General features: G+C 38.3%; 1 protein-coding gene across 6 annotated transcripts in view; it reads left to right on the top strand.

The window, feature by feature from the left end:
- Nucleotides 1–21,363, top strand: part of LOC148844461 (protein serine/threonine kinase) — a 50,117-nt gene that overhangs the window by 1,972 nt on the left and 26,782 nt on the right. For all 6 annotated transcript variants that reach the window (XM_088954380.1, XM_088954381.1, XM_088954379.1 and 3 more), the window contains 10 exons: nt 180–226; nt 361–431; nt 539–652; nt 794–969; nt 1,043–1,131; nt 1,952–2,069; nt 7,205–7,278; nt 7,429–7,476; nt 7,780–7,948; nt 10,193–10,321. In XM_088954380.1, the coding sequence (XP_088810506.1) occupies nt 180–226; nt 361–431; nt 539–652; nt 794–969; nt 1,043–1,131; nt 1,952–2,069; nt 7,205–7,278; nt 7,429–7,476; nt 7,780–7,948; nt 10,193–10,321 (1,035 nt within the window). The remainder of the gene's footprint in view (nt 1–179; nt 227–360; nt 432–538; nt 653–793; nt 970–1,042; nt 1,132–1,951; nt 2,070–7,204; nt 7,279–7,428; nt 7,477–7,779; nt 7,949–10,192; nt 10,322–21,363) is intronic.

Genomic DNA, 21,363 nt, shown 5'->3' with positions numbered 1-21,363 from the left:
TCTACTCTTTCTTGTTTCTTCCTGTCTCCCTCTTAATTAACCGTTTTTCCAACATTCGATTAATTATTCGTTTTTTAAATTCATCTATGAAACCAATATTATTACTATATAATCGTATCCATTTTATACTAGTAATAATTAAGAGGGTCTAAGTCTATTTCTACTCGTCTGATTTCCAGCATGAAATTGTACCGTCAGAGCTCATTGACCGGATTGCTGGTCTCAAGTAAGTCTTTGTTGTTACTCATTTATTTAATTTCTCTCTTTGTGTTTGTTAGCGTTAATCCGTTAATTATATTTTTTGATCAATATTACTCAGTTAATTATAATTAAACCACATTACAAATAATGCCCATATAGGCATGGAGGCACTTACAAGGTGTTAAAGAATCTGCTTAAGCACAAGCTACTGCATCATGACTCTTCAAAATGTAAGTGCATACTATGTTTTATCATCTTGAGATGCGAAAACAATAACCTCCCTTTTAAAGTGCAATGTGGATAACACACAGCCTGGTCAATGCTTCTGTATATACAGATGACGGGTTTCGGCTGACTTATCTTGGGTATGATTTTCTTGCAATAAAAACATTGGTTAACCGTGGAGTTTTCACAGCAATTGGTCGTCAACTTGGCACAGGGAAAGAATCTGGTAATTCTGTTTTAGGCTTTTAGCAATACTTTTTTTGTTCTCTTTTTCAGTAAGCAGATTGTTTTAGCAATATTAGGTCCTTGTCATTTCATCATTTGTTAATGCTCATATTGGTGCTGCTTTTTCTTTTGCTCATTGAAGATATATTTGAGGTTGCTACTGAAGATGGAACAGTTCATGCAATGAAGTTGCATAGGCTGGGTAGGGTCTCTTTCAGGGCTGTCAAATCTAAGCGTGATTATTTGCTGCACCGTAGTAGTTATAATTGGCTGTACTTGTCAAGGCTTGCTGCACTCAAAGAATATGCGTTTATGAAGGTTGGTTGCTTCTACTTATTAGTCAGCTGACCAATATCAATTGGTGGTTGTATGACATTTTCTGCTTATTTAGGCCCTGGGAGAGCATGGTTTTCCGGTTCCAAATGCCGTGGATTGCAATAGACATTGTGTGATTATGTCTCTTGTCCAAGGTTATCCACTGTAAGAATTTCTTTTGCTTTTTTTTTTTTTTAATAATTCCTGATCTCTATGTCTTTTATATAGGCTGATATTTTTAGATTTTACTAATATAATAGATGGCATTGACTTGAGGATTCCATTGTGGTTTCTTTGCTTTTAGTATACAATGTTTAAATGTTTTTTGGTAATTGAATAATTAATTCACTAATCAAAAGATAGATCTGTTACAAGTATCCCAGAGAGAGGCATGGGATGCAGCCTTACTCTTAATAGAAAATTACATCTAACAAAATAGAAATGAGATTATACTCAATTACAAAGCTGCCAAAACAAAGAATCCCTGTTAACCCCTTGTTTTATAAGAAAGTCAGCTGTCTCATTTGCTGATCTTCTTACCCATTGGACTTTCACTGTCATATTCCTTGTTAACCAAACCACATTCTTTAGATGATCCCAGCAAGAAAACCACAAAGCTGCCCAGAAACCATCCCACAACTATCTTGGAATCACCTTCCATTGGCAATCTTTGTACACCAAGTTGACTAAAAAGCTGAATCCCCTGTAGAGAAGCTAGTAGCTCTGCTTTGGTGGAGTCTCCCAGACCCACTGGGTCTGAGAGCAAAGCTAACACAGTGCTGTCTTTATCTCTCAAAACCCCTCCTATGCCAGAGAGGCCAGGGTTACCTTGGCTGATCTGCCCTTTATTTTTAAGTTATTATCGCACTTGTACTTTGCCTTTATTTACTTCTTTTAATTATCTCATTTGTTAGCTTTCTAGAAACAATTGATCCATATTCAGTTGTTATGGATTAATTAAGGATCCTTTTTCTTTCTAATGCAGCTCACAGGTGAAGCAATTGCAAAACCCTGACATAGTTTTTGAAACAGTTATTGGTCTTGTTGTTCGTCTGGCAGAGCATGGTCTAATCCATTGCGACTTCAATGAATTTAATATTATGGTATGGTTATGAGGAACTCTTGATTTTTAAGTGGTGTAGTTCTTCATTTGCTAGCATTATCTTCCCATATAATGTTTTGCAATCCTTTATTCTTAAAGCAGAATGGAAATCCTAGTTTCTTTTCAACTCAGAGAGTTTTTTTAAAGTTTTTATTTATTTATTTTTATCTAGAAGCTTTATTGAAAAAGAAAGAGAGGGAAGATTGATTTTTTGAACAGCTATACATCATTGCATCAAAAATCGATCCATGTATGTGGTCTTGCCTATGCCAAAAACAGAAATGCATTATTATATTAATATGTTGTTTAATATAGACTCTAAAGGACTATAAAGAGAACTGGAAAATATTTATTCCCAATGTTGCTTGGAATTATCATAATTTAAACCTTCAAAAGTCTTCAAGACCTTTGGATGGGGAAATCACCGCTGCAAGATCAATTCCCTGACCTTTATGCCATTTACGACTTAAAAAATGAAATGATTTCCAATCTGGGTGTGGCTTCCCATTCAGGTATCAACTGGAACCTTGGTTTTAGAAGAGGCCTTAGGGATAGAGAGTGCATTTTGTTGGTTGATCTTCTTAGAACCTTGCAGATAGTTTACTTGGACCCTCCAAACTTGGAGGATTCTAGGTTCTGGGTAATCTCCCCAGATGGGCTTTTCTCTTGCTCTTCTTTCTTCAGACACCTTGAATCTGCTAGACCCCAAGAGGTGGTTCTCTAGGTGAAGGAAATATGGAGCAAGCCTACCCCCTCTTTCTCTAGGTGAAGGAACCCCAAGAGGTGGTTCTCTTGCTCCTCTTTCTCTAGACACCTTGATCTCCTTAGTAATGCGAGTACATGTGATTTTCTGTAGAAAAGGATGCTTACCACCTGCCTCTCTCCTCATATGTGTTTTCTTTGTAGGAATAGTGGAGTGCCCCTCTCCCACTTATTGATATCCTGTTCCTTTGTGCTTCGTATTTGGGATTTTTTTTTTGTTCTCTCTTTGACTGCAGTTGGGTCCCTCCTCAAGAGGTGACATACATCTTCAATCCTAACTTCTTGATGCAACAAAAGAAAAGAGGGACAATATTGTGGAGAGCTACTAAAACAGCTATTGCTTGGGGAGTATGGGAGGAAAGAAATAACATAATTTTTGTTGGAAAAGGTAGAACTTTGGAAGAAGTCATTGACAACATAAAAGTGAGGGTTGCATTGTGGATAAAAACCTTAGACACTTTCCAACTTTTCTCAATCATCCTAAGGGCATGGAAGGAAATAGGACAGTCCTCTGGAGAAAAGGAATTTCTAAGAGTTGAATGGAAACTGCCAAAGGTTAACAAAGTAAAACTGAATTTTGATGGAAGCTCTATGGGCAACCCAGGAGTGGCTATGGGGAGCAATTAGGAATGCAGAATGTAAGATATTGGCTCTATATTCAGAGCCAATTGGCATTACAAATTCAACAAAGGTAGAGTTACTAGCATTACTATAGGGGCTCTAGTTGGCAAAGCAATTGGGTTTTTGATAGGTGGAAGGGGAAGGGGATCCAAAAGTTATTATATCTTGGGCAAGATGTGGCAGACATGTCCCATGGACCCTCAAACACATCTTCAGGGAAGTGGAAAGATTAGCAAAGCATTTAAATGCTGATTTCAGTCAGGTGGATCAGGAGGAGTTCAAATGGGTTAGTAGAAACTTTAGCCAAACAAGGGGCTGCAAGACAACATCTATATTGGGCATCGTTGTAATGTTGGATGTAATTCTTGGGGATGATGTTTGGGTCATCAAACTGTACTGAATCCCATATATTTTAATTAATAAATCAATCTTTATTGCTGATTAAAAAAGTCTTCAAGATTAGTGTTCGTGAATGATGCAGGGAAACTTTTGGATCAATTAAACTATTGGAGGATTGCTCATTTTGTTAATGTGGATCCAGGCGAGAATAAGGTTTCAAAGTGGGTTTGTTCTAAATGGAAAAACAAAGCAAAGTCTAGTTTAAAAACTCAATTAGATTTTTTCTCTTTATTTTTACTCGCAAAGAGGTAGATGAGGTGCTTTGATAGGATATAAAGATAGATTGCTAGAGCTTAGATTGGGTAGATGGAATCCTCTTGTTGGAGCAATAAGAAATGTTGGTGTGGGAGTCAGAAGTCTTGTTTGTATCATTGTTTCGTGATTTCTCTCCATGTGTGGTGTAAACAGTCATTCCATGTTGTTGGTGAAAGGGGTTGTGTGTGTAAGATTCATGAAAATATACTCTAGTACTTGAGTATGGAAGAACTTGGTTGGAGCAAGAATTTTGGTTGAAGTTAAGGAAATACACCTGATTCCATTGTCTTTGTTGTTGCACTTTGCTAGAGAGTGGTTTGATATAAGAATCGTGGTGGAGGCAAGCATTCCACTAAGATGGTTAGATCATGGGTCATCACTGATGTTTGCAACTTGTCAATGGAAGAATAGGAAAATGTCATTTAATGGGTAGTTGAAATGGAAGAAGATAAAAGGTTAGGGTCGAGAGGTTAAAGATGAGGGTATTTCTAGAAAGAGTATTGGTTTGAGCCAAATGCGAGTGCACTTAGGGGTGAAAAAGAGATTGGATCATGATCCGAGATCCGATCCTATTTGGTCAAATTTAGACCACCCCTAGTTGGATCTTCGGATCGGATCAGATCATATAAATATATGATCCTATCTGATGTGTTATATATTTATAAATATAAATATATATAATACATATATATGTGTGTGTTATTTATTTATTTATAAATATTATTTATATTGTATTTTTATAAATTTGTTATATTATTTATTTTTTATAAAAAACATGTATGTATACGATGAAAATAATTAAAAAATACTTGTATTTTTGTTTTTCTTTATTTAAATTGGTATATTTTATTTTTCTTTTAATAATTTATTAATTTATAAAGAAAACAAGTCGGATCAAATCAGATTCGAAGATCCGATAGGATTCAAATTCAGATCGAGTTCTATCAGATCCAGTCGGATCTTTGGATCAGATTGGATCCGACATGAACATTATTGGGTCGGATTTGAATATACCCTGATTCGAATCCGATCCTATCCGTTTGCATCTGTAAGTGCACTGGGTCGAATTATTTGTTCTAGGCCAATACTTGACTCATTTAAGGGTCCGTTTGGTTCACAGTCAGAATTGGAATGGTCTATTCCCATAATCTGTTTGGTTTCAGACAGGAATGGGAATTGCAATTGGAATAAGCAGGAATTGGATTTCATTCCCAAGGGAGGGGGAGCTAATGGCCATTCCCTCAAATGGGGGAATGCCATTCCACCAAGAATGGGATTCTGATTCCACCCGACCAAACAGTTGGAATCGGATAGCCCATTCCAATCCCGATTCCAGGACCCTATTACTGTGAACCAAACAGGTCCCACAATTGATTGGGTGGGATTTTAAGAGAGCAATTTTAGGTCTGAAAAGGAGGCAACTACTACAAGTGTGGCTGTGATCAAGAAGGGAGAGAACCTGTCCATTTCAAGCTCTAGAGACAAAAAGTGATCTTTAGAGGGGGAGGATTGGGTTTGGGTAATTACAAAATCTAACGGGAAGAAGGTTTTAAAGTTGAAGGATGATGCAAACCTGGAAAAGGCATGGTTCTCAAGGCAAGAAAAGTCTAAATCTCTTTGATGCATACTCTTTCGATGACCTAGGTGAAACTGGTTAGTAGTGGCTAACACTTCTATTAGGAAGGACAGATATGTGGTTGAATGGATGCCACCTGGGGAGGAGTTTATTAAGCTGAACTTTGATAGGAGTAACCGAGGTAACCCTGGACCTTCAGGTATAGGAGGAGTGCTGAGAAACAAAGACAGTAGTATTTATTTTTGTATTCAGGTTCTGTGGGTGTGGGAGACTCTATAAGGGCCAAATTACTTGCTGCTGTGCAAGGAATCCAGCTCGCAAACCAGCTAGGAATAGAACATCTGATTATTGAAGGGGACACCCAGGTGACAGCGGGTTGGTTGCAGGATCCTGACTTCATGATTTGGAGCCATAGAGATCTCCTCAAAAAGGTTAAATGGCTAACAAGGAATATGACAATCAGAGTTCAGTGGGTAGGCAGAGCAAACTCAATGGCTGATTCACTTGCAAAACATGGGGTTTCTCGGGCTACTTTATTTTGGGCTTCTGTGTAATTTCTTTTGAACTTATAATTCTGTAACTAGTTTTAAAGGAAAGGTTGCACCTTGTGCCTTTCCATGGGTTGCCTGTAACTCTTATTTGCTGGTTTAATAAAATCTTATTCATAAAAAAAAAAGACAGAGGGTGGAGAGGTAGTGGAAAATGAGACTTTCATGAAAAATGTGGTGTTGGAGTTAGAGAGGATAAATGAATATTCTAAGGATTTAAAGGATTCTGAGAAGGTGCCTAATGCTGTAAAGCATTAAGCATTTGGAGAAGCCAGAAACATCATAGATCCATTCAGGTTTTGAAAGTTTTTGCTAGGTTTATTTGGAATAGGGTCCAAACAAAATGGTGAAGAAATCAAAGAACAGCCTTAAAATAGGTAAAGAGGTTCTGGTTTAAGCCTTCGAAGAAGCCGAGTAGTTGAGTAAAGTAGTGTTTAGGCTTTTGTTGAAGTCTTGTTTTTTGTGGAGTTTCTTGGTGGTTGGGCTTTGGGTGAGATTGATGTGTGCATTGATTAGATGGCTTGTTAGTGGAATTACAGGTTGAAGTCTAGTTGTTGATTGGATGAGTTTTTTTTTGGTTTTGGTTGGATTTTATCATGGTTGGGTTGTTGATGTTAATACATCTTAGCTGGTTTTCATTGAGAAATATGTACTTCCGCATTTAATAAATGCATTTTCAAAAAAAATGCAATTACCCTAGAATTTTGATGGTAGTCATTTAAGTATCATATTTTTAGCTTGTCAAGATATCGGATCTTTTCTGGTATTTACCTGTGCCTCCACCTGTTAACCTCAAATTGTCTCTGTATTTACTTATTGGTACTGACATTGATTAATTTGATCCTAGTAACTGGTGCTCCAATGGTGTTATTGTTTTTTTTTTTGATAAGTACCAATGGTGATATTGTTTTTTATTGGGTTTTGTTACATAATAGTTTCTTCCTCTAAACTGATGGATAAGTTCCTTCATTGTAGATTGACGACAATGAGAAGGTTACTATGATTGATTTCCCCCAAATGGTATCTGTTTCGCATGCTAACGCACAGATGTACGAAAAGATTCTACTTAATATTCTTTCATGAACTTTCTAAATGTTGCCTCAATTTTATATGCCTTCAATTTCTTGCCATTAATTTTTATTCCTACATTTTTAGGATTGTGTTCCATTCCATTTCTTAGAAAGCTTCCTCTGTTTCAGGTACTTTGACCGCGACATTGAATGCCTTTTTAAATTCTTCAAGAAGAGGTCAGTTATTTTTTGTTAGATTCTTTCAAAGTTGAGGTTTAAGGGTCGGAAAAGAACAGTTATTTGAAACTTTCCTTGCTAAGATTTAGCGATCTTTCTTTGTTTGATCAATTTCATTCATATTTCAGTGTTACCCAGCTTTCTATTGCGTATTTGATTCTCATATATTAGTAGTCTATTTCATTTATTGTTAATTAGACAGATTGTTATAAGTTCCTCCTTGCAAGTATGGAGGATTCCTAAACATTGTTTCTGTTCAGAATTCCTTTTTGTTGTGTGATATGCTGATTTCTTATCTTTCAGGTTTAAACTTTCTTTTCATGAAAACAAAGACGAATGTGATGCTTCAGAATCAGATGTAGATGAAAATGGCAGGCCTTGCTTTTCCTCAATTGAGAAAACTTCTGGTTTTCTAGACAAGGAACTTTCTGCTAGTGGGTTTACAAGAAAAGATCAGGATGAGATAGAAAAGGTACCACAATGCATGATCTATAACTTGAATGGAAGATTTTTTTAATCTTCATATGGCTGCCTTTATATGTCATGGAGAGGTTTTTTTCCTTCCCTCTTCTTGCACCAGGGAATGGAAAGATTAGTCTAGCCTTCATAGTGTTTTTTTTTTAATGAGCAACTGAACAATTTACTTAAAATATAAAATTAAATGACTACATTCCAGCACCCCAGTGCTCAATGCCCACTTTGCGATGTGCCTTTGCACCCCCTTCCACTCTCTCTACATGATATATTACACAATATTTACAACTGTCCCATGAACAACTGCATCCTTGTTGCTCCTTGCTTAGCAAGAAAATCTGCCAATTGGTTGGCTGATCTTTTTATCCAATGAAAAGTAGCCTCTAATTTCCTTGATAGCATTTTTATCTCCTTCAATATATATCTGCATTGCCATAATCCTTCACTATTTGTTCTCATCCAGCTCGCCACTATCTTTGAGTCTCTTTCCACTAGCATGTTTTGGACTCACATTTCCCCCCTAGCTTTTTTTTTTCCCTCTTTTTGAAACTCCAAACCTTACTCAGGTGGAGGTGCGGCCACCTTAAATTTTATTAACCATTATCAAATGGAAAATAACAAATTACAGGGGAGGACTTAGCCTGCCTTGCCCCCAAAATATACATAATGCACTCCCTTACCACCTGAATCTGCCCAAGACATAATAAAAATAAATGCAAAGCCATCAATCTAATTAAGCCTAAGATGCAGAAGCAAAAAGGGAGTCTTCAAAAAGACATTGCTGAACAATGTGAGAGAGCTCCAATTTGTACTCGAAAATATAGTTCCTTCTAGAATCACAAAAATGGTTTCAATTCATGAAATTGATGTCTCTTAATAGATGGAAATTTGTAGAAGAGAAAAAAAACTATAGAAGAAGAGAGTTAGGTGCTAAGGAAAGAACAGGAACGGACTTTAACTGAAAAAAAATCCAATAAAGAAGTTGAAACATGGAGATTCAAATATGTGATAAAGGAAAAGCAAGCAAGAGCTTCTGAGTTGTGAGAAGCTCTTAGGTATGGACTCCTAGAACTGTAAACAGCATTGCTGATGGTTTAGCTGAACTAGGGGTTAACAGAAGAGAATTGTATTGGGACCTGTAAATCTGAACTAAGAAAAAAGAAGGCTAGCTGAGCTGCCGAGGCTAATAGGTATCTATATATCTACTTTGTAATATTCTGTTTCCATTAATAAAATTTGATCAAAAAAAGGAATTGCCACTACTGCACACAACACATCCTGTTGACCCAATGACTTAGAAACTTAAAATCTGTCCTAACAATAGCCTAAGTAAAAGGTAACAACTTACAATATCTGGACCCCACATAAGATGCAAAATGATCAAACTAACACCACAGCTCAAAATTTAGAAAAGAAAATAAGAAAGAACAGAAAATCCTGAGAACAACTCTCTCTCTCTCTCTCTCTTTTCTCTCTCTCTCTAATATGCGCGTGTGTCAAAGGAACAAATTTTTTTACAAGTATGTACAAGTGTACCTGCACTGTGCTTGTTTAGATGGTACAGTGGCTGTCTCATTCTTGTTCCCTCCCTGGATGACCTAGGTGGTTTCCAAATGGAAAGCCATCTTTAGGTCATCAATTTCTGACAAAAGCACAACCCTGAGTCATACTAGGGGTTTGCAAAGAGCATTCATCAATATTAATTTGCAGAAATGACCAATGGTTCAATTTGTTACAACTAGGAATTCCCTTTCACAATCATCTCATAATTTATAGAATGATCCATCTTAAACTCTTGCAGGGGGTCAATTTGCTCAATTCTTGCAGCATTGCCTGTGCCAATTGATTATTTAAGTACAATATATATATGGGGTACATTCCTATTCCAAAGAACCAGGGTGACTACTGCATGATGTGCAGCTTGTTGTTTCTATTTTGGTTCCACTTCCTAATCATAGTTTTGTGAGAACAACTCCCTCTCTCTCTCTCTCTTCTACAAGTGTACCTGCACTGTGCTTGTTTAGATGGTACAGTGGCTGTCTCATTCTTTTTCCCTCCCTGGATGACCTAGGCGAGAAAGGTTATCTTTTCTCCATATTTGATGATTGATATATATATATATATATATATATATATATATATATATGTCAGTTTTCCTCTTGCTCTCCTTGTAAAGTGTATTGTCTATTTTTTTTCATTATAATTTCTGACTTGAGTTTCTCTATCACCAATACTTGTGCAGTTCATTGAAGGACAGAGTGATAGCGATACAGGTTATGATGAAGACAAAACTGTCGATAAAGGATGCCTCCATGATGAGGATGATGAGGCCAATGTCAGCAATTTGGATAACTTGCGCTTGGTAGATCAGGTAGATACTTTAAATTGTTTTCTATAACTCCTGCAATGATTCTGACTAGAACTGAGGAGATGATACTTTGGGACTTCTGCAGTACCTGCGCTGGCACTGGGATTTTTTTTTTTTTTGGGGGGGGAGGGGATAAATGTGAAACAACGAGTGAATTAGAAGGAGGTGAAGAGGTTAAAGGAAGAGGGATGCATACTGACTAGGGATAGGTTGTCTAAGAGAAACAATTTGTGCCTTCTTGGTAAATGATTATAGAGATCCCTACAGAGTATTGCAGCTTATGGAACTCAAGTATTGATTATCGAGAGCAAGTATGTTGTTATTCCAATGATTGAGATATTGGACTGGCTGAAAGGATCACTCCCCTCTATTTTGGACTTGCTGTGAGGAAGTTTGTTATCTATTCTCCCCTTTTCCATTGGCTTATGACTTGTGAAATATGATCTACTCCCAGAATAAGGGAGATTCCACAAGGTTTATTTTTTGGTTTGCCCAAACTCTTTCGGTCTTTTGTATATCCAACCTTCATTCTTCAATACTTTGTTTTTTCTTTCTTGAAGAAAACATGGCTCTTGGTAGAGCAAAATGGAGGGACAGGATTTTTGTAGCCAACTCCAAATAGTTGAGATTAAGGCTGAGTTTAGTTGACCTGTCTTTCTTGAAACTTAGTTATGGAGGGATTTTAAGGGTAATGAGGTATGTTTTACCAATATTTTGTCCTCCTCATGGTGGGCTTGGATGGCTGATCCTCACCCATTTTACTATTGGGATTACAGAAATTTTAGGGCTTGAACAGTCTTAGGTGTCTTATTATAACCAGGGACTTAGTGTCTTCATATCTCTTTTTCAATACAATATTCTTTTTCTAATCATTCATTTAATTTATTTTTTATGGATAATTATTTACAATTTAATGATACCCAAAATATTTAATCAGATATTCTGACCTCTAATTAATTAACTGATATATTACCCATTCACTGGCATTGAATTCAGGCTGATAACCTGAAAACCATTATCTATCCTTGCGTGCTGCTTTTGTTCTTCATTTGGCATTAAATGGAGCCTGGGATGAAGGCATTGCTAGTTGGTTTGCATGCATAATGCATTCTTTCATTTGTAATGAAATTGGCCAACAGTAAGGGACCAATTTGAAAAAACAAACCAAAAGTTGAAAGGTAAATACAGAAGACCCAAACCACATAGACTGTCTCTATAGTGGAAGTAAGACCCTGGCATAAACCACTCTATCTTCCTTTTTTTTGACGAATTAACAGATTTTGTATTCAAATTCATGAAAGAATCCTTGCATGTCCAACCCAGAGAGAAGGGACAGTACAAAAAACTGCATGGTGCTGACCAAAACAAGAGAAATGCATTAATGCAAAACAGGTTTAAGCCCATGGGCATGGTGATGGTGGTCAATCTCAAATGTCTGAGGAAGGATATGGTTGAAATGGGTTTGAGGAAGACGGAAAGTGGCCGGACCCCTAGAGTGGCTGTGCTACATACCCTCCGGAGAGGGATCAGGCTGCTGTAGTTCCCTGCAGAATGACAGTGATCTAAGAGGAGAGGCAAGTTGGTCTTCGAGAAGAGAGGGAATTTTAGAGAGAGAGACCGACTGGGAGAGAGAGTTTGGGTCTTGGACATCCCTTCAGTTGATTCAGGAATATCTATTGTGGATCTTTTGGCTAAATCTGGGGTGGATAGAAATTTTTTTGTATAGTGCTAATAGTTTGTCCCCTTAAGTGGGGTGATTTTATAGTTGTGGGATCTTGATGGTTCTGTACATCTTCTCATGTACATCCCCCCCTTTTTGCCCCTTTTGAATAATATAATTATCCTTTCTCAAAAAATATCTATTGTTTATCTTTTTCTATTTCTTAATGCTTCTTGGTGACCCGGGCTGGTCATTGGACCAGACTGACTTGGTTCCAGTTTGAGATTGTTTAAACTGGGTCTGTGGTGAGTTGGATGTCTATGCTCTTACAACATAGAGATTTACAACAGAGACCTGGGGCCTGGCATCCCCTAATCAGTTTAGTTGCACTTGCCCTGGCTAGGCTATCTGCAAGGGAATTAGCCAACCAGGGAATCCACCTGAACAAACAATTTTGGCTTCTTCCAATACCATATGCTTCTCTTACCAAAAATCTGAATCTTCAGCGTGGTTCCTTCTCTAAGGCGATCCAAGCAATAACCACTTGGCAGCCCCCTTCTATGATCACATCCATGTAGTTCTTTAATGCCAACAGCTTGAGGCCTTGAATTAGTGCCATTAATTCTGCTGTCAAAGAATTGTCAAAACCATCAGCTTCTGAAAAGCTTAATACAATGTTTCCTCTCTCATCCCTAATCACCCTTCTCACACCACAGTTACCAGGAATTTGAATCTGTCGGCTTCAGAAGGTTGCCAATTGAGCATTCTGTCAGGTTGAATTAGTGCCATTAATTCTACCGTCAAACAATTATCAAAAGAAAACCAACAGCCCCTGAAAAGCTCAATGCAATGTTTCCTCTCATCTCTAACCACACTCCCTCACACCTGAGTCACCTGGGTTGCCCGGACAATTCCAATCATGATTGAATTTGTATCTGCCGGCTTCAGAAGGTTGCCAATTAAGCATTCTGTGGGGTCTTGCAACAGAAAGGCTAGCAATTATTTCCATCTCCTTAGCAAATCATCCATCTTCACCCCACAAAATTCCTCACACAACAATACCCATTGAGTAACTTCAATAAAACCACCCTGGCTCCATGCAACTTCTGCAAGAGACTCTGCTAGGTTTTCAACCTTTTTTTTGTTACTAGAAAATTCAGGGTAGCTTAGTAAGACTAAAAGTGAATTGAGAAGTATACACACTCTTCCATTATATCATGGGTGGTAACCAAATATACGGATAATGAGAAGTGTACTTATAGTAGAGTTCCAAACTTGGCCTTGATTGTAACACATCCAGTATAATAAATGCCTCCCTATACATCCTTTGTACTATCTTGAAGGGAAATAGCTGATCTATAATTCATCTAAACAAGCTGTTCATTTTCGATGCTAAAGATCTAGCCTCACTGATTATCAACAGTCCATGAGTTAACTGAATTTCTCTGTTATTAATGAAATTTTTTTTGCAGATCAAAAAAATAAAAAAAAAACAGTCGTTGAGTAATCTTTCAATATAAGCATGTGCCTCCCTAATTAGTTTTTTTGAGTTGTTTTAAATTCCATGGAACAGGATGTTCTATATAAGACTAAGAGGATGTTTACATTTTTGGTTTTCTTTGTTGTATGTGTGAGATCTGTTGGTGAAATTTTTTTAGTATAATTTTTCACATAACATAATTCATCCAATTAGACTAATAATTGGGGTTTTTTGTTATTTGGGTAAGCCTCGTTCAGGAAATCACGCAGATGTCAATTCATTACATCTCTGCTATGGGTAGATAAAACCTTTTGATTTTGATTCAGAAGTACAAATGAATAGATTAAACTAAGTATCAAATTTCTACAGAATTTTCCTTTGAAAATTCTGGCATATATTCCCTCTTTATTTGAGACAATACCAACAAATAAATAAACAAATTTTTTATACATAAAGTTGTGTGAAATAAAGAAGGTTCAGACCTGTCTAGTAAGGAAAATAAACCAGAAATGAAGAGAAAAAAAGAGAGAAGAGAAAAGGAGAAGAGAAGAAGAGAAGAGAAGAAGAGGAGAAGAGGAAGAGAGAAAAGAAGGGAATGTGAGGGTTAGGCACTCTTGGTCTGCCGCCCCAAATGTTATTTAAATTAAGTCTTCAACATTAAGTGGTACAGTGACAGGAATGCCCATCACTAGAAACAACAAAAAAAATCTAACAGTACTGTAGACAAGAAGAACATATGAGCAGGTGGTGGGACCACAAGCTGGTCAACCATCCCCCTCAAGTTGGGAAAATATATTGATCATTCCCACCTTTAATGTATTTGGTTCTATCATGCTGTATTGTGCTGTGAGCAATGTTGATGGCCACCTAATTATCACAATACAACATCAAGGGTCTTTCAAACTCAATTCCCAATTCTGTAAGGAAAGACTTCAGCCATAATATTTCAGCAACACCATTAGCCATAGACTTGTATTCAGCTTCAACACTAGACAGAGCAACAACATTTTGCTTCTTGCTCCTCCATGAAGCTAAATTTCCTCCAACAATGGCACAATACCCAGAAGTAGATCTCCTATCATCAATACAACCTGCCCAATCTGCATAAGTGTATACTTCAATCTTCATATGGCTACTATTTTTAAAAGGTATACCTCAGCCTGGACACCTCTTCAAGTAGGCTAAAATTCTCTCAACAACAAGGAGGTGTGAGGTCTTGGGAGAGTGCATGTACTGACTAACAACACTTGTAGCATACGAAATGTCGGGGCGAGTCAGAGATAGGTAGAGAAGTCTTCCTACAAGCCGTTGGTACATACCTCTATCATTTAGAGGCTCACCATCCTCTACATTAATCTTATGATTTTGCTCAATGGGGAGTATCAACAGGTTTAGCTCCTAGTTTTCCTGTCTCTTCCAATAGATCAAGAACATACAAAAATGCCATGCTTGAACCTCACCACTTTTATCCCAAGAAAATACCTCAACTCACCTAGGTCCTTACTTCAAATTCTTGATTCAACAGCTGCTTAAGAGAGTTAATCTCATCAATTTCACTTCCTGTCATCCACATGCATAGATAGGAGAGTCAAAGTAGATTCTTTCTTCTTAAAGAACAAAGTGTGGTCATATTTGGATTGAACATAGCCAAATCTTTCCAAAGCAACTCTAAATCTATCAAACCATGCCCTTGGAGATTGTTTTAGACCATACATATCTTTCTTCAACTTGCAAACTTTCTTACCAGTCTCTGCACCATAGAAACCTGGAGGTAACTCCATATACACCTCCTGCAAGTCACCATTTAGAAATGCATTCTTTAACATCCATCTGAAATAGAGGCCAAGAGAAGTTAGCAACAAGAGATAGTAAAACCTTGATGGTATTCATTTTTGCAATTGGTGCGAATGTCTCCAAGTAGTCAATACCATAAGCTTGAGTGTATCCCTTAGCCACCTACACCCAACATGCTTCTTCTCTCTTGGTTGATCAACCAGTTCCCAAGTATCGTTCTTTACAAGGGCATCCATCTCAGCCTTCGTTGCTTCCTTCCACTCAGGAACAACAAGGGCCTCTCGAACTGTTCTAGGAATGGGAATGGCAGCAATGGAGGCTAAAAATGACTTATATGATGGTGAAATGTGATCATAAGAAAGGAAATGAGATATACAATGGGCATGGGATGAGGTACACTGACGTTTCCCCTTATGTACTGCAATCGGAAGGTCAAGGTCAGCTAAGGATGGCAGAGATACAGTAGTGGAAGAGGGTATGTCATCAGTAGTAGGAGGTAAGGAGGAAGCAATGCCTGAATCTGATGCTGCAGAAGAGATAGGAACTGGTTTGGACTGATCATTACTAGAACCAACTTGCCGCCACCATCTTCTGTGAAACACCCTCAATTCTTTACACTTTTGACAACTCCCTTCAATACACTCCCCTCCACTTGCTGGAATGGGCAAAGGAACATCTCGACCAAACACACCCTTCTCACTACTCTCCCCCTAAGGTGAAACCCTAGGGTAATAAGGGACATCTTCAAAGAAGGTGACATCCATGGATGCAAATTTGGTTCTCGAGACATGGTCATAGCAACAATACCCCTTTTGATTTTGTGCATACCCTAAGAAAATTCATTTGGCAGCCTTGGGATCAAATTTTAAATGGGTAGGCCCAAGGATTTGGACAAAACAAGTGCAACCAAAGGTTTTTGGAAGAACAAAGAACTGCTCCTTATCAGGATACAATAAGTTAAAAGGAGCTTTCATGTCCAAGGCCCGTGAAGGAATCCTGTTAATGAGATAAACAACAGTAAGAATGCCATCCCCTCTGAAACGAATAGGAACATTACTATTCAGCATGATGCTTCTTGCAACTTCAAGGATGTGTCTGTTTTTCCTCTCAGCTACACCATTTTGCTGAGGTGTATGAGGACAAGTGCTCTAATGAATAATTCCATGTTCAAGGAGATAAGAGGATATGGGTTCTGCAAAATATTCTTAGGCATTATCGGATCTAAGAGTTTTATGTTAAACCCAAAATGAGTCAGGATCATTTGATGAAAAATGTGGGTCAAAGTGGGAACCTCATCCCAAGAGCGCATGAGGTAAACCTATGAAAAACGAGAGTGGACATCAACAAACAATAGAGAGTATTTGTACCCACCCATAGCAGGAATATGATAAGGCCCCCAAACATCAGTATGCACAATTTCAAAAAGAGCATAACTTCTTTTATTACTTTGTGAATAAGTTGATCTACAATGCTTTGCCAGTTCACAACACTCACACTTCAGACTGGACACTTGGATTGACTCAAACAAATTTGGAAAAAGATTCCTTAAAGACCAAATCGATTATGCCAAAGCATAATTTGACTCACAGACTGTGACACAAGAGACTTCCCATCTTCTTTCCTCTTCCCAGGTGAATGTTCAAGCAAGTAGATTCCATTCGTCTCACGGTCAGTCCCAATCACCTTCCTGGTAGTCAGATCCTAGAAAACACAATGATCAGGGAAAAAAGTTACTGAACAGTTCTGGTGTTTAGTGATACTACTGACAAAAAGCATATTAGTGCTTAGTTTAGGAACATGTAGAGTTGAGGATAAGGAAATAGCATTAGAGTCATTGACGTCTCCCTTGCTTGAAATGGGGACAAGAGAGCCATTAGCAATAGACACTTTTTCTCTGCCAGAGGACAAGCAATAGGTGTGAAATAATGAAGATAAACTCGTCATATGATCAGATGCACCTGAATCAATAATCCAAAAATGGCTAGTGTTACTTGGGGTAGAGGCATGATAGGCAGAGGTCCTTGTACCTGATTGAGCAAAAGCAGAGGTGGAAGTAGAATGAGAGTGTCTAGAGCCACCAACTTCACTCTCCATCTGAGATAAAGTAGCCCTAGCAGCAGCCAATGCATCAAGAGAACTAGACCTAGTGTTGGGAGTGGATGGAGCTCTTGTGGTCACAACTGTAGATGAAGCTCCTTTGGTTATAGATGCATTAGTATTTCCCTTCTTGTTCCTAAGTCTTTCTGGAATTAGTTGAGGATGAAGCTTCCAACAAGTGTCCTTAGTATGTTTTGGCTTCTTACAATAGTCACAAAACACATCCCTCTTTCCATCATTCTTTATCTCCCTCTCCTTATCACATCCAATCTTTGGTTTTATAGCTGCTAAAGCTGATTCCAAAGATGGGATCTGCAACATAACTTTCCTTCTACTCTTGTCACTGTGTACCGGAGAGTAGGCTTGAGATAAAGAGTCACACTCTCTAGTGAGAAGATTTGAGAATATTTGAAACAATAACCTCTGGTCCATGGCCTTTTAGATTTCAGAATATGTGGCTGACTCACCCGGACTTTGTGCATTTGATTGGGGATTGGTGGAGAGAAGAGTTAAGAGGGGTGAAATGGAAGGGAGTGAGATTCCACAAAAAGCTGAAGAGGTTGAGGTCCAAAATTAAGGAGTGGAACAAGGAACATTTTAGAAGAGTAGAGGAGCAAAAAATTAGTTTATTGTCTAGGATTGAGGAATTAGATTCCAAAGAAGCCCAAAGGATGATGAGTGAGCAAGAAAGGGTGTTAAGAAGAAACGTAAAGAAGGATTTGGAAGAGGTCATTTTAAGAGAGGAAATTTCATGGAGGCAAAAGTCAAGACATAAATGGATTAAGGGGATGGGAACACAAAATTTTTCCATGCGCTGGCCAATGGGAGGAGAAGAAAAAATTTCGTGGCCAAGTTAGAGGTGAATGGCGAGGAAGTAACAAATCAAGATGAGATAGCGAGGTTGTTTGTGGATCACGCCCTCTTAGGAAAATAGTTGTGGAGATGGCCTAGAGAAAGGGAGAGGTTGGGGCATGAAGTGATAGCGAGTGTATGGGATGGGATGCGGGTGTATCACGGCAAGCAACGTTGGCATCTCCTTGGAAAGCAATCCAGTTTATCCTCCCTCAATTTCTCAACCTTGTCAGGTATGATGTCAACTTTGGTAACTCTGTTTTATTCTGGGAAGACACTTGGGTGGGTTCTGTTGCTTTAAAGGACCAATTTCCGTCCTTTGTTCTATTTCCCTTTACAAGGAAAAAGCTCTCTCTCATTTTCTCCCTTCTCCTTTTCCACCCTCGTCCTTAAGTTGGGACCTTGGCTTTCGGAGAGGGTTGAGGGATGATGAACTTAACAGTGTTTCAGACCTGTTGTCTCTGCTTGGCAATTCCTTTTTGGACCCTCTTAGTGTGGATGTGAGATTATGTTCCCCTCATCCAAAATGTTACTTTTCTTGTGCTTCCTTTTTCAAGGCTCTTTGCTCTTCCTTGAGTCAGTGGGGTTTTCCAACTCAGGAGATTTGGTCTAGACCTGTTCCACCTAAAGTTGTTATTTTCTGCTGGGAGGTGTTTTATAGAAAGATTAATACCTTGGATTTCTTGCAGAGGAAAAGGCCTTTCATGTGTTTATCCCCTAACTGGTGTGTACTTTGCAGGGCTAGTGGTGAGGATTGCTCCCACCTACTTGTATCTTGTTCTTTTTCTAGAACTATTTGGAGTGGATTTTCTCTTTATTTGGGTGTAGGTGGAATCTGTCCACAGATTTAAGCCAACTGTTTGATTCCTCCTTTTTTGTGTGGCCTACAAAAAAAGGAAAATTGATGTGGAGATGTATTAGAGTAGCTGCATTGTGGACAATTTGGGAAGAAGGGAACGCAAGGATTTTCAAAGAAGAAGAAAGAAGCATTCAGGCCATTGAGGATTGTATATTGACTAGGGTTTAATGAATTCTATAGGAGAGGGGTGATAAGTTCGGGAATGAACTCTACTTTTTTAGCATTGACCCCATAGAAGAATAATGCCAACCAACAAGGGGATTTTAGGCCAATAAGTCTAGTCACCATTATTTAGAAGGTGATAGCAAAGGTGCTGTCTCTGAGGATTAAAAAGGTGATCTCCCCAATCGTTTCTCAAGCTCAAGGGGCCTTTGTGCAAGATAGACAGATTATTGATCAAATCTTAATTGCTAATGAATGTGTGGAGGCTCAAAAGAGATTAAAGAGGAAGGGAGTGTCTATCAATATTGGATTTGTAAAAAGCCTATGACTTAGTGGATTGGAACTTCTTGATTGAAATTATGAGGAGTTGTGGATTTGGAGACTTGTGGTGCAAATGGATCAAGGGATGCCTACAAACTAGTCACTTTTCAGTAATAGTTAATGGGACAGTGTATGATTTCTTTGAAGTATTCCGTGGGCTTAGGTAGGGTGACCCATTTCTCCTTTTCTATTTACTCTGATTGCTGAAGCCCTAAGTAAATTGATTTCAAGAGCAAATGGTGTGCAATTATTTAGGGGTTGGTAAGTTGGGAGAGATAATGTATTAGTCACCCATTTACAATTCTCAGATGATATTCTTATTTTTTGTGATGGAGAAAGTAGGGAGGGAGAGGAAAATTTGAGGCTGGTTGTGAAACTCTTTGAGAGAATGTCTAATTTGAGGATTAATTGGTTGCCACACTAATTTTTCTTGTAAATCCTTTCTACATTCGATGGTTGCCACACAATCTTCTCTTCATTTTCCAGTCAAATAATTTGGTACCCTCCTATTCCCCCTAAAATCAATGCTTTTTGTTGGGAAGTTTTTCATAGTTGTATTAATACCTTTGACGTACTTCAAAGGAAAAGACCAAATTGGTGCTTGTCCCCTAATTGGTGTGTCCTGTGTAAATTGAGTGGTGAGACTGCTTTCCACCTTCTTATTATCTTGTCCTTTTGTTAGTTTTATTTGGATTTGATTTACTTACCCTTTTGGGCGCAGGTGGGCCTCTCCTGACAGGGTGGAAGGTTAATTCAACCCTAATGATATCAGTGGTAAGACAAGGAGTGGAAGGATTCTTTGGAGGTGTACTAGAGCAGCAATATTTTGGACCATTTGGGAGGAAAGCAATGATAGAATATTTGAAAGTAAAGAAAAGGCAGGGAAGCTTTAGTTGAAACAATAACATTGAGGGTGGCACATTGGGTAAAAAGCTTGAAGCTGCTTTCAGTTTTTAAGGTCGAAGACTTTTTCAGGGTTTGGGGACTTATTGCTGTTTCATCATCTACAAGATGACAGTTTTATGAGACCTGGACCCCTCCAACAGCTGGTTGGAAGAAGCTGAACTTTGATGGGAGTTGTATGGGTAACCCAGGCCCTTCTTGTATTGGGGGGGCATTAGAGATGAAAATGGATTCATTATTGCTCTGTACTCCGGTCTTGTGGAGGAGGGTGATGTGGCAAGGGCAGAGTTTCTAGCTGCAGCATATGGGATTGAGAAGGCTAAAGAGTTGGGGATTAATAGACTGATCATTGGGGGGAGACTCAAAAACTGTGTTAAAATGGTTGCAGAAAGGGGAAGGGGTGACATGGCAGTTGAAGAATGATTTCAAAAGATTTAAATGGATGTCAAGGAACATGTCAATTCAGGTGGGATGGGTTAGGAGATCTGCCAACAGTTTGGCAGATAGCTTAGCAAAGCAAGGGGTTCAAAGAACATATATGTTTTGGGCACATTTGTAATTCTGTCCTCGGTCAGCTTACTAAGCTGATTTCTTTTGCAACTTCTTGTTGTATCCTAAAGCATCTTAATTAATGAAATTCATTCAAAGTTATTGATAAAAAAAAGGGGGAAAATAAAACTTTCGCTTCCTAAGGTGACTAGTGGCCCTCCACTTAAAGTGGTTAAAGGAGGGAAAATGGCCATCTTGTTAGAATAAGACAAGTGGCATCCACTTTATAACTCTCTCCCCTAGGGTGACATGTGTCCTTCCATTTAAAGTGGTTAGAGGAGGGAAAATAACTCTTTCTCCTAGGGTGACATGTGTCCCCCCACTTCAAGTGGTTAAAGGAGGGAAAATGTCCATCTTGTTAGAATAAG

The sequence above is a fragment of the Nelumbo lutea genome, chromosome 7, assembly GCF_056320005.1.
Source record: "Nelumbo lutea isolate HS-2025 chromosome 7, American lotus-T2T, whole genome shotgun sequence".
Classification (NCBI taxonomy): Eukaryota; Viridiplantae; Streptophyta; class Magnoliopsida; order Proteales; family Nelumbonaceae; genus Nelumbo; species Nelumbo lutea.
The sequence above is the reverse complement of the archived record's forward strand: the minus strand, read 5'-3'. Positions and strand labels throughout refer to the sequence as shown.